Here is a 14,088-nt window from a genome sequence, read left to right as displayed (position 1 = left end):
TGACAGTTTCTGTTTTTAATATTTAATATCCAATCTAAACATAAGTATTCAAAAGGAAATATTTTTACACCATTTCAGTAGTAACTTAGCTCAGTAGTTGGCTGCAATCATCCTTACTGTTGTCAGGAACTGGCTGGAGCTATAAGCATATAAACACCTATTAAAGTTAATGCATGACAAAGTTCCACCGCAACCCTCTGAAAAGCAAAGAGTTACATTAAAAGGAATTCAGACACTGAAACACACTGAAATGTATTGTGCCCTACAGTAGAGTTTGATACTCTACTGGTCAGAAACTTGATGGTAACTTCAAAAGGCACTCTGAGTTAAACTACAGTAACTCCGGTCCACAATGGTTTTCGAATCTTGGTATAGTATAGTAGAAAAAAACCCTATATTTATTCAATATAAATTGCTTTAATCTTTGTCCTAGCCCCAGAGCTGTCAAATTATATTGCACTTTTAAAATATTCTGTGTAGGCTGTGATAAAAATCTAATATTTACATGTTGTGTTTGTTACAGAACAATGCATTACTTTGTAAAATATTTTAAGAATGAAGTTTTAACACTTACTCTTGTATTATTAAATAACCAGAGGCTATATCAAATATATATTTTTTTTATTAGCTCCTATTCTAGAAACATTTTTGGTCCTTCAAAAAATTTGTTATGCTGCAATTCATGTCCACAACTGTTATCAATGCTTGCTTGAAATTGCAGTAGTTAATATTTAAATAAATACATACGTAATTTCTAAAGTAGTAACTTTGTAAACAAACTGCTGTGGAAAGCCTGTATCAAGACTCAATTTGGCATGTTATGACTTTAATTGGCAATACTTTACAGTTATACAACCTCTGCCAGGGTAGAAAACAGTTTGGTAGGCACATCTTATAAATCAGTCTGGACAAAAGACCTAAAAAATACTGATTGTTCCTTAGGTTGTATAAATAAATAAAAATTCTCAAAGAGTAACATGATCCACTGAAATCAAAATTGACATTTATGTGATCCATGGCGGGGGGGGGAAGGAAAGCAATTCTATTCTTTTTAAATACAACCTGAAGGAAATGAACAAGCCATAAATGAACATATGATAACCAAGGTGTACAGGACACAAAGGTTGGCAGAATAAAATGAGCATTATGAATTTATAGAAATACTGATCTAGACAGAACTGGTATCTTAGCTGCGTCTCACCAGAAAACAATCATCATTCATTTTTAAATCCAATTTTGAAGAAACATTCCAAATCTGTGTTTGGTAAAACAAATTCCGTGCAAAGCACTAGCTCTGATGAAATTTTGCTGACATCTGGGTTGCCCGACATTCCTGTTAAAACATGAGTGGTAACATAAAAGAAACATAACAGATGTACAGTTATGCCATTTACATATAAATATGTATATATGCATGTTCTAGAAATTCAAATAATGTCAGGTCTCATTGGCTGCGTTGGATATATTTTATATAGTACAGTTGTAGTTTACATGTTCAATTTCATGACACCCAAAGTGCTCTGCATATGCACCCTTGTGCTTCTCTGTAGTTTTGTATTCTGTATAGAATAACTTTCTTTTGGTTTTCATCACTAGAAACAGATGGTTTGAGAAAGCAAGGAAAAGCTACTTGCAGGCTTTTGTGGAAAACACAGGATTTGGTTTTTAAGTTTGTTACTGATTGATGAAATGAGTAAATGTTTCTGTCCAAAACCAAGAACCATGTTGATAAGCTTGCTGTTAGTAGAGACTAAAAGCTGTCACAATATCTAATCTACATGCCTACTCTGTGTAGTTAACGGAGCCTTCAAAGGGCAACTGAAAATTCTTCAGTTCAGAAGCCTACCCTTTCTCATTACCCATACAGAGAGCGGTTTCAAAATTCCTCTCCTTCCCTTCCCTCTAGAGAATTAGAGGAATATCCAGTGCTACACCAGATTAAACCTCTGTCCCATCACTAATAAACTGCATACCTTGCAAGCAAAGGTCAATGTTGTTTGAAAGGAAAAAAACCACAAAAATTAGTATCAAGAATTAATATAGCTCATTAAATAACTACACAGTGATTTGTCCATAAGTTAAACACTTAAGATGCAACTGTACTATACTTTATCATATACATAAAGCAACTGTAACTGAGTTAACAGCTACATTTGCCTTTTTTTTGCTCCTCATTCAGCTGTTCTGTAGAGCTGTGCCCATTGGAGCGCACTACCCCTTCTGGGATCCAGGATTTATCCACACACCGTTCCATGCGCTTCATAATGAGGTCAAGCAGAGTTTCAATGGCTTTGCTTACATTATTCCCATTAGCTGCACTGGTTTCAAAATACGGTATTCTGCAGAAGACAAAAAACACAAACTTACATCACACAGTTTATATTCATAGGAGAAAAAAAACAATACATGATTACTGCCACATACTTAGAAATCACATAAACACTGTTACTGTTACTCCACAGCAGAAAAACACTAAGCTGTCAGTGGTCTGAAATGCAAAAGAAATTAATGAAATGGCTGACTCTGTAGGTAGGGCAGAAGGATAAGCTCTAATTCACATCACACAGTCCAGAATTTACAGAGGCACTGGTCAGTATGAGTTCCCAAAGTTATGCTCCTGAGGTCTGCTTTTCTCAGCTCCCTTCCCCACAAGAGATGCAATTACTTTATATGGCCTTGTGTGTATAAGTGTTCTCCTTACTGATTTCTATCTGCATCAGGTAAGGAGTCATTGCAAGAGAGGTAACGCCATAAAGATTCCTAATGTGGTACTTTATCACTACAAAAGTTAACTGTTTCTTCTGTTGACACCTCAGCCATAAACTCTCTTGCATTAAAAAAACCAAAACCAGACCAAAACCTCAGTGTTCAAACCACCTAAGTCTTTGTTAACAAAAGTTTGTGGGCCCCCTTGGTTTTGAAAATACATTGCTAGTTTTCACTGTTTCAGTGGCAGGTCTGTAGGCTTTGACCTTCTGCGCTCAGTGCTCCCCACAGGGTGGTGCTGGAGTGGCTTCGGTAGCGTTACTCCCCAAGTGACTGATATAATCACTTCATAATTTTACGTATTTCTTACTTAACTTGCAAGATTCAATGAGTGGTCAATAATATTATCTTACTGCCTCAGTGCGTAGGTCTCCTGCAAACATTTTCAAAATACATCACTTAACATCTACAAGGCCTTTCCACAGAAAGAGGATATTCACTATCTTGCACTTTTGTTACCAGAAGACGGCTTGCTACAGCAGGATTTATTGTGCTTCCCCTCAAGAGCAAGCGAATCCTAGCAACCATCCTGTCCAATCTGCACAGGGCAGAGCACTTTCTGACTGCCTACAGATTGGACATGATCTATAACTTTCACTTTTAGCTCCCTCTTCCTAAATTAAGTTGGCATTTTCAGCCACAAAGATAAACATTTCATAAATTATTTCCAGAAGTCACACACAAAGAGATCTCTTCCAAATGTTTAAGAAATGCCCACATGCCATCTGCTGCTGTTTAAGAGTTTTTGCTCCTTCACAAGCAGCTGGTTAAAGTACCATACGCACTTGCTGTTGTCTGTGAGACATGGACTTCAAACAAGCGTTTTCACAGGAGAAGGAAAAAGTAAGAAGGTACTATCGCACTAAACCCATTTGTCTCTAATAGACAGATTGCTTCTGATTTGCCCCCAATGATTTTCAAGGTCAAGGAAAACTGATATGTGGCTATGTGACAGGAAACAGCATGGCACGCCAAGATGGGACCTGCAGAACAAGGCAGTCAGCACTGAGGACCTAGCATTCACACTGTGCATGTTTTGTGGGCTTTACTTTGGACCAGCTCTAATCTATTCACCTGGACTGAACGCAGATTACTGGCTAGAGCACATCATCTAATTTCGTTTTCAACTGAGAAGGATTCCAGTTCACGTGCTAGAAAGCTGCTCCACTGTGTGAATCAGACCACAATAAGTGGATCAGAAGATTTGCTTCAAAAGAGCACTTATGACCCACACTGAAATACAAATGTACTCCAGAGATGAAACCCACAGAAGAGTAAGGGTGGTACAAAAGTACTATGGGATTAATTAGTACCTGATAGGAACAAAGGTTTCACATAGTTCCTTTCAGGATACAGGACCTGTGCCTGTAGGGAAGGGCAAGGCCACCCTGTCTTCCTGCTGCCCTGACTCGGTTCTCAGACTCCCTGGGAGACTGTGAGAGTGCAGATGCCTGCAAGAAAATATGACTGACCCCTTTGGGGCTAAGTCACCGAGAATTCACCTAAGGTACAAAGTCCTAACAAAACTGCTTGAACAGTTGAGGGAAGATTGAATGGGGAGGGGGCAGAGAACTGGGGAACCGTGGTCCGGACCAGAACTGCTCCTTCTGTGGGAACCCGGCACTCTGTAAGCAGACTGAATACTGGTGAACGGGTCCCGAGGCTTTCAAAGAAACCAAGGCCTCATGTTTCTATGGCTATGTGAGAGACAATGGCTACCCTACAACAAACTTTTGTAAAACAACTCAGCTTGTAATTAGGATATCACTGCTCGGTATTATTTCTGTTTTCCCTAAAATCTGATGTGATGCGCATTACCTCACACCAAATGCTCTCTGGATTTCACTTTGTAAGAGACCTGGGTTTTATGGGCCCCATAGAAAGCCTCAGCACAGGCAAGAGCAAAGAATTAGAACCCCATCATTCACCTGACACTCCAGCTAAATTCTACATCTTTTCCAGAATGTTTGTGAAAATTTGTTTACTGCCAAGGAAAGAAGACTCACTGATCTCCAGTGCAAGATTATTGCAATACTAAGTATGAATTTTCAGGCAATGCAGGAATAATTCATCTTTGACAGAAAAAAGATACCATACCAGCCAGTTAAGCATTCTGAAATGCTTATTTTCACAGTAACTTTTCAGTATATAGAAAAGCATTACAGAAAACATTTTACTCTGCTTTTAACACAGCAATAACTGGAAGGAAGTTACTTACCCATATTTTTCTGCAAGTTCCTTAGCTTCGTCTTCTTTCACCACTCTTTGGTCTTCCAGATCACTCTTGTTTCCACATAATACAATGTCGGGGTTTTCACAATATGCATGCATTTGTAGCTGACCTAGTAGCAACAACATGAATAGGGGTCACAACTTACTGTCACAAATAAAGCTCATTAAGAATACTACCACATTTCAAGGGACACAAAGTCCTTCAGGAAAATGACTCCCTGAAAGACAGAAAACAAGTACATTCTCTGTTATCTCACAGGACTTCTGCTATTGCACTGAGGGGCCAGAGAACAGGTGGACATCCACTATCACGTACCCAGTGAAAAAGCCAGGGGAGCAGAAGCCTGACAAAGTTAGCATAGAAGCTGTGTATTTGTAGTTTAAATTGTTACGCTCACCAAGCATCTTCAGTGAGCTGCCAGGAAAGGATATACTTCCACCTCCTGACGCATGATGCAGTTTGCAAACTCCTTTGCCTAGATACACCAGCCTAGTAACGTTTGCCTTGCATTAAATTTTGCTGACAAAGCTTCAGGTAGGTCAAAATAGAGTTTTGCATAGGCTTTCCACACACTTAAATTATTGAGTATCACCAGAGCCAGGGATATGATGTTCTCTCAGCTTGCTTTTATATAGGTTAAGATTCAAGTTCAGGGGGCAAAGCTGAATTTCAGGTAAGCACTAGAAGCCACCACTAGCAGCTATTACAATGATGAATGTAACGTTTACTTTCTTTTACTGAGAAAGCTATAAAACCCAGTATTTTCAGTTCTATTTCTCAGTGAGACTCCTTATTTACAAACATAGCTCCCTCCCCACCCATGCAAAGAAAAAAGAGAAGTGCCATACTTATCCAGTTCCTGACATTCAGAAAGCTTTGCTCATTTGTCAGATCAAAGAGTAGAAGGAACCCCATGGCATCTCTGAAGAAAGCTGTTGTCAAGCTACGAAACCTAGACCAGCAAAGTGAAATTAGTTGGCAAGTTACTTTGAAAATATAATTGCATACAGTCATGAAACTGTGGTAACTTAATACTGAATTAACTAGAATGAAATATTCATCATAATTGTTTTGCTGATGCATGGACTGCATAACAAGAATTGCTAACATTACTATGGTCTAATCAAGGCCTAAATCAAGGAGACGTTTCACTCGAGCGCGAGAGCTTTACACAAAGTCTTTACAATAAAGCATGACTTCATCAAGAATCAGAAATTAAAACAAGAATGAAATTCAAACTTTTAACAGAAATTTGTCCCCTATATACATCAGTTCTTGATTTTAAGATTATTAACCACTAGGATGCTAGTCTTTCAATAGACAAATAGAAAAGAATCCTTTGAGGCAATTTCACCTGTCTGACTTTCCCAAGACCTCAACGTATTTACAGAAATTTAAGGAAAACTGAAAAAAGAAAAGCTTTAAAAGCGTCTATATGCATTTGCCATGACGCAATAAACTTAGAGTTTCCAAAAGACAAAAAGCAACAATTACAGTTTTGATGTTCTACAGTTGTAAGTTACAGTTGTAATTTAATGGGTATTCCTAGGAAACTTTCCATCATTGTTAAAATTAAAGTGCATTTTCCAATCTCGAGTCATACAATTAAAGTGTAACAATCAATAAAGAGAATTCATGTACTCGCTTCCATTTGCATCTAGCTTGATGGCAACTATCTCACTTGCTAGGTGTGAGGTGGAACATACCTCTCCTGCCCTGCAGTGTCCCAGAGCTGAAGATGTATCCTCTGTCCTCTGCCACCAACACCATCTGGCCCATTGGGTCTATACACCTGTAATGGGTAAATTTGCAAGACTGAGTGTTAGCAGTCCTGCCTCTACAGAACACAAAAATAACTGACATTTAAAGTCATTAAATGCAGAAAAACTGGCATTGCCGATGAAATGATCCCAACTACAACTCAATCCTTCTGCTTTCTCAGACAAGAGTAATACAGGCTACATTTTAATTTTGCATCCAATTGAATAAGCGTAAAAGTGAAACTGGAAAACCAGTATCCAGTAGACTGTGTACTCCAAACAGGCATTTAGATCGGCCATTAAGTTTCGTTAGACAAACTTAATTTTGGTATTTTTATTTTCTATTTTTTGCTATTATCTTGTATCAAGTTCAATTTAAAATGTAAGAAAGCAACAATCAGGTCATGCAATCTGGCGATATATTTGTATCACTAAGTGAACCTCATTAGCAAACAGAATATATTCATAAAGATAATGACATCTCAGCTGCCAAAAAGATTGCTGAAAAAGAGCTGATGGTAGATCTTATCATAGCTTAAAAAGCAGAAATTAGATGATAGTAATAAAAGCTGAAGAGTTTACTCAGCCTGAAAATATAAATAAGGGCATCTGTTAGCTTTGAAAGGATCAGATTAAAATATATTAATTTATTGTTTAGAACACTGCATGGTAGGTCGTCTTCTTTACCTTCAGCTGTCATTGTACCTAAGATTACTAGAGTTACAAACATATCTTTAGACACACAAACTTGCTGAATTTGGGGATTATATGATTCAAGTTATGAAACCTAAAATTTGGTCCTGAGTTATCAAATATGCTGATCAAGTAAACCCACCATGTTTACTATCCCACAAAAAGAATACCAACTTATTCAAGAGATCAGTTTCACATTTCACTAAGATATATACACCTTGCACTACTGTGGTCCATCTCATCTATCAAAAGCCAGTCTGCACAATGCCCATTAAACCACCCAGATTTCTGGATGAAAGGCATTTAATACTTCTACACAAGAATGAGAAAAACTTGTGCCAACTCAGTTTCTCAGGGCAGTAAGGACCAGTACCCCATTGGTTATCATAATGCAGTGCTCAGCTTCATATCAAAAGTATGTTTGCCTAGTTTAATAACAATTCAGGGGTTAAAAAAAAACCCCTATCTTATTTTTCACAGTTCTTCTCTGGTAACTGTTTAGGAAGCCAGATCAGCTCCATGTATGATGCTATCCCATTTTATTCACATGTTTAAAATGGTTTTGAAAAATCAACATTGCAGTCTTTGTTCACTAGCCATTTCAGTTCACAAACAGCAAAAACATTTTTACTACAGCCCAATCCTTCCTCGTGAAGGAAGTTCAACAATAAAAGTGCTGCTCCAGGTATTATGTGCACAACTCACAGAGCAGATACACTCTCATCAACACTTGCTGACCAGTAAGAAGTAGTTGCTTAGAATCAGCTCTTCTTACTTTTATACTTTCGGGAAAACAGGGGGGACAACACACAACAACAACAAAAATAACCAGTAAAATGCGATCATTTCCTTGTCATAAGATCAAGTACTATTACTAGTACAGTAACTATTGATTGCATACCTACACGTAAGTATCGACAGGTCAGATTTTTAAAACATAGATTCTAGGCACCACCAGGACAGATACCATTTTAAAGTAGCACACTGTTTGTGAAAACTCACCACTCTCTTTTCCCGAAAGTCAATGCCCACCGTTGTGATAAATTTGGAATTAAATTTGCCATCCGTATATTGGTAAAGAAGGCTGGTCTTTCCCACTCCAGAATCACCCAGTGCTAGAAATTTTATGAGGTAATCATAGTCCCCATCAGACATAGTGAGAATTCAGGAGACACCTTAAAAATCAAAGCAAAAAGGATTAGTTAGTCAACAACTCTGCCAAGGCTTCTTTTGACAAATGTTTAAAATACAAATCACTATTTGAACTACAAAGCATCCAGCAGTGGCACCAGTTCTGTACTCTTTTACTGGTTTCACCTTAAACTCTCAATTATGCCAATTATCAACATCAAACTCAGCTGTGACTGAAAAAGTGCATGGTTATTTTTATTACGTTCCTCTTACTAGAAAAAAGAAGGCAACACAATTTTAACTTCTTCAGGAAAGACTGGAAATCAATGTCAAAGTATTCAAGACATCTGGAACATGAACAGCAGAACTGTTTTTAATCTGCGTGGAAGCTGGCAAAAGCTATTTAAACATACCAGCCATGCAATTCTGACCTCAGATTCACTGTGACATTATTAACATAGGCAAAAAAAAATTTTTTCCAGACTGCCCACTATTTAAATAAAAATTACAATCATTTTCTATCAATAGCTATTTTTCAGTCTTAAAAAAGCTTTTTCATAAAAGGAGGAAAAATAACCAAGCAACATTTTTTGCTTTTTTTTGGTTATTTTTTTTTTGTTTTGTTTATAGAATAAATTTTCAAAGTTTTAAAAGTTTTTATCATGATGCTAGTTAATAATTTAAACTAAATCTTGATCCTGAATTGCCATTAAACAATACACAGGTTTTCCCATGGCCTGTATACATTTCAGAAACTTCTCTCTATCTTTTTTGTGCCTTTGAAAAAATAACCATACTAGATATAGTCTGATCAAAGTGCAGTAACAGAACGTATAACACAAATCACTGGCAAATTTCATTTATACTAGAAAGACTCATGTAAGAGCACTAGTACTTTCCTGCTGAGTGGCTACTGAGCCTCTCTTCCCCCAAAACAAACAGTAGAGAGCTGCCTTATGTTGTGTTCAAAGACATGAAGATGAAAAGATATGCCTAAAATAACCATTCTAAAAGCAACATAAAACTGGCATTAAATTGTCTCTTATGAAGGAGGGAAATAGATACTAAAATACAAAAAAATAAGACAGATGATGAAAAAATACAAAAAGGAGTGAAATCTGCTGTTTCAACTGTAAATAAGTATTTTTGGAACTATTTGTAGCCTGAACTAGATAAAATTATTCTGCAGTAGTTTGCATCAATGGCAAAACATCAATTCATTTCTTGAATATCAACTCACAGCTTGAGGTTTGGAACAAACTCTGTATCTCAAGTATGTGGGCGTCAATCACCACATTTAAGCTAAAACCATAACTATCTTTAAAGCTTCAACCCTATGTTAGTACTGGTCTTGGTTACAAGACAGAACTGTGATTAGTCAACTTAGCCACGACTGGATTGACCATGATCACACACAGACAATGGTTACACCCAGACACTCTCCAACTGAGGAGTCAGTGGAAAAGCATCTGACACTTTTTTGCCATTTCCAGTTTTAAAGTCTCCCCTTCCCCAGCCAAGGCATAATTCACATTGTACCATCAAGGACAGTAAAACCTTACAGGAAAGGGGTTTTAGGTGACAGAGTTCACACTCACTACCATGCCACAGCTAGCCAATTCACTTTCTGCTGTTGTGTTCTAATACAAAGTTTTGCAATGAGTAAAAATTTGAAACAAAAAACCCTGCAGTAATAGTTATCAGTGAGTTTTTACATAAATGCATGACAACTGCAGGCCTGCATCCACCTCGCAGGTCTGAAGGAGTAGCATATTCAAGTAAGCAAGTTGAACAGGCAGCCATACACTGACCTAAGAACATTCTTAGAAGAAACTGAAAGCCCTGATCCATTAGACACACTTACACATACCAGCAAAAGCATTTCTGGGAACTTTGTGTTGTTTTTTAAATCCTCCCCCATCGTGGGGAAGGAAAAAAAAACAGTAAAATCAGATCACCTACCTTGTAGCTCTACAAAGCTTTTTCATTGAAATGCACTAGAATAAAAGCAGACATATTTTAAAAAGCAAACAAGGAGACTTTTACTAAAGACTGGATTTGATTTAGACTTCCATCTTATATATGGGGTTTCTTTGCCCTCGGATGTTCTCAAAGGGCTGTGTAAACTCCCCCTCTACTCAAGCATATGTTCTTTCAGCTTCAATACAACTAAATCAATTGTTGCTTTAAAAGGCTTAAATGCAAATCTTAGGGCCAGTATATTATACACAGACAAGCTAGCTTCATGTCTTTTACTATGCTGTCCCACCTGTACGGAAGTACTTGCCTTGTCGTGTTGGTATTTTGTTAGCTAGCTATAGGTACATAGAACATAATTTTAATAACAGATACAAATGATAGTGCCACCTAATCACTCCTAATTTATGTCGTAAGGAAGCAGTTTTATCATGTACCCTGTGCAAGACCTTATGGAGGAAGCAAGGGAGCTACAGCTCTTACTTGGAGCTGTAAGAAACTTACAATTCAGCTGCACCCTTCTGCTGAACAGGGCTGGGTGAAAGCTCTCATTAAAACAGAAAGGTTAAGGTTAGACCTTGGGGAAGTAAAACCTAAAGGTATTCCTAGTGTCATATCTGACTTGTAGAGTATCTGTTTGGACAAACACGCCACATCATCTGGACCACTTAAACCTCAGTTCTCCATATGGCTGATAACAAACTTGCAAATGATGCCTAGAGGACTAGGAGCCCTTCACAGGAAGGGCATAAAACGCCTTCTAAAGGATTTGCTTGAGAAGGAAATTTTCTCCTTTGGCTTTTGAAATGCACACACCTTTCATTGCACCCCATAATACCAATCTATTATTCAAGTATCTCCAGGGAGTGGTTCTTGCGAAACCCTGCACAATTCCCCTATCCTTGGAGACATGCAAAGAGCTATTTTCATAGCAGTTTCAAGCCTTGTCCTCCTCCCTGTACAAATATTTAAAGAGTGATCTCCACCCTCTGCTTCCAAGACCTGCAGTCCTAGTGCCCAGACAAATCCAGCTCCACACAACAGAAACAAAAATACAGTCACAGCAAAGTCTATTCATAACAAAAACTGCTGTGGAGTTTTTAAAAGTCATGGCCCTCTTACTAAAAACCCATGCCATTTTTTCCTTCCAATTTTGCTTTTTTTAAAATTAGGCTTTGTAGCTTCACACCTTCCTGTCTTTCCTTCCACATTTCTATGCCTCGGGTATCAGGAGAGTGGGAGGTAGAAAAGAAAGAATCAGAGAAAATTAACGATACAATTAGAATTCATCAGGTCACCACAAGAAAAAAAATCTGAATTCATCATCATTCCCAAATCTTCCTTCTAAGAGTAAGAACTCCTTGGCTGAAAAAAAAAATCACTGATGGACACAGTGTTAGGCTCCACATCAAGCCCTTCAGGGTTTTGCCTTTGGTAAACACCTCCTCAAATCCCATTCAGCTCTGGCACTGCACATCTCCTAGCACGCAGATGGACAGGGGCTATAAGCAAGTGCTTAGAAAATTCCACTGGCCTTTTCCATTGCCGAGATCCCCAAAGCCGTCACTTCAGCTGTGCCTGTAGAGCTGCCACTTCAGAGCCTCCACATGCACACGCGTCCAAATTGTGGCTTGCCAAGAAGGGATGCTCTGCAAAGCAAGCGTTGCTCTTGTTCAGGGGATCTCCTAGTCCAAGGCACTTTCACATTAACAGGCATCAACATTAAAAGGCTCATATTTTTGCCTCCAGGACACAAATATCACAACCTTATTGTGTGATAAAATATTCAAGAGTACAGCAGTGTTGTTCCTGAATAAATTAAGGAAATTGGGTTGGCATGCAGGATTTCCCCTGTGCAGTATGGGGACAGGGAATATGCTTTCCGAACAAACTGGCCTTGCACAAAACATGCAACCCCTTTGCTGCTACAGAGCTGATGGAGGGCAGAAGGAAGAAGGAAGAAGAGATGAATAAATGAAAATACAAGCCAAAAAAAAATAAAATTGAGCTGCAAAGAAAACTGTGTACATGCACACACAGAGTGTAAAATTCAGATCTGGACATGCTTGATCAGACAGTCCTCAAGCACATCAATTTAAAGTAAAGTATAGCACTTACCCCAAACTCTGCTAAAGGAATAGTTAGGGCACACTGGAGACAGTACTTCAGCGGAGTGTTTTTCTAGCACCACCTCTTTAGCACACAGCCAACAGGCTTACGTGTCACCCGTTTGCATTCATGTTGATGGGTGCTCAGAGATAAAGAGGTGTGCCTCACGTCTCCATGTCTAAGGAGGGTGCTGCCTGACAGCGTGGCTGGAAAGCAATTACACAGTTCACATGTCCCATTTATTCCTAGAGGCAAACAGCATTGCAGAAGAGATTTGTGCATGACCTACCCAGGAGCAGACATAAGTATCTGCTAAATCACCCACAGACATTAATACAATCATATTGTCCCTAACAAGTGTTTTCATACAAAAATGTATTAATAATGGAGTATATGGATCACAGCTGTTCAGTTCCCTTCACAGCTTTATATCATTCTCTCAGGTGCAGGAGGATACAGTAGTCTCTAATGCAAACTGCCATTTTCTTTCTCTCTGGTGCAGACTCAAGGACACCACGCTGCCCCGCAGGTACCATGGTGAAAGGCATCTTTACCACAGATCTCTAAAGAAGAGAAAAATTATTCTTTGGCAAAGACTGGATGATCAGGTATTATGTCTGACATGACTGCAGACCACACCTGCAACACCACCCCATTTTGCAGAGAAGCAATACATATTTAACAGAGGAAGTTTTTCAGGGGTGGGAGGGTCCTCCCCACACTACATCATCTAGCCAGCCCTCCCAAAAGCAAAAAAGCCACTATTCTGTACAAAGCTACTCATATAAAACCATTTGTTTGACTAAACCCACTCTTCCCCCTCCTACCAAGTGAAATGACTCTGTACAACTCAGACATCACCCCAGCATCCTGGATCTGTAGTGCAGCCAGCCATAAAGCCAGTGACTAACATGGTAGGATATACCACACAACTACAAAGAGAGATACTAATTTGAATTTGCCAAAACACAGATATCAGACCAATAATTAGTCCATGTTTTAAGATAACACAGGATTTCATCACATTGTCTTTTTGGGGATGGACAGCAGATGCTCAAGGGTTACAGTTAACTTGTAACAGTGCCCACCTTCTGCAAGTGTCACTCCGCTTTCAGGTAGATCTTACAGACAAAGACAGACAAGCTGTGTCTTGGCCTTGCCTTCTTCGCGCAGGAAAACCAGATCCCACTGGAACAGTGGGACATGCTCTAGGCTAATACTAGAGCTAGGAGCCAAACTGCTGTGAAGTCTGCATATTCTCCCTGCAATAGGGATCCAGCCCTCAACACACAGAGGGAGCGCAGGGAAGGGGTTACATCCCTCGGCATTTATCACAGCAAGAGCAGTCTGCAGTGGGTGACAAAGTTGGATCCTGCTTAAGAAGGTTCCATGATATATAATCGAGCCATATTTGTAAAT

At 38.8% G+C, this 14,088-nt stretch overlaps 1 protein-coding gene across 11 annotated transcripts in view; it reads right to left on the bottom strand.

Moving 5' to 3' along the window:
* The window catches only part of RAB27A (RAB27A, member RAS oncogene family), a 37,111-nt gene continuing 23,023 nt past the window's right edge, over positions 1–14,088 (bottom strand). For 5 of the 11 annotated variants that reach the window (XM_075431554.1, XM_075431549.1, XM_075431547.1 and 2 more), the window contains 7 exons: positions 12,679–12,914; positions 12,095–12,209; positions 8,455–8,627; positions 6,706–6,791; positions 5,848–5,951; positions 4,985–5,108; positions 1–2,339 (listed from right to left, as the gene is read on the bottom strand). In XM_075431554.1, coding sequence (XP_075287669.1) covers positions 2,141–2,339; positions 4,985–5,108; positions 5,848–5,951; positions 6,706–6,791; positions 8,455–8,607 — 666 coding nt within the window. In that variant the 5' untranslated portion in view covers positions 8,608–8,627; positions 12,095–12,209; positions 12,679–12,914 and the 3' untranslated portion in view covers positions 1–2,140. Of the gene's footprint in view, positions 2,340–4,984; positions 5,109–5,847; positions 5,952–6,705; positions 6,792–8,454; positions 8,628–10,545; positions 10,581–12,094; positions 12,210–12,678; positions 12,915–14,088 lie in introns of all 11 variants that reach the window. The other 6 variants (XM_075431557.1, XM_075431553.1, XM_075431548.1 and 3 more) reach the window with 5 other exon arrangements.

This window comes from Opisthocomus hoazin, chromosome 10 (assembly GCF_030867145.1).
Source record: "Opisthocomus hoazin isolate bOpiHoa1 chromosome 10, bOpiHoa1.hap1, whole genome shotgun sequence".
Lineage (NCBI taxonomy): Eukaryota > Metazoa > Chordata > Aves > Opisthocomiformes > Opisthocomidae > Opisthocomus > Opisthocomus hoazin.
The sequence above is the reverse complement of the archived record's forward strand: the minus strand, read 5'-3'. Positions and strand labels throughout refer to the sequence as shown.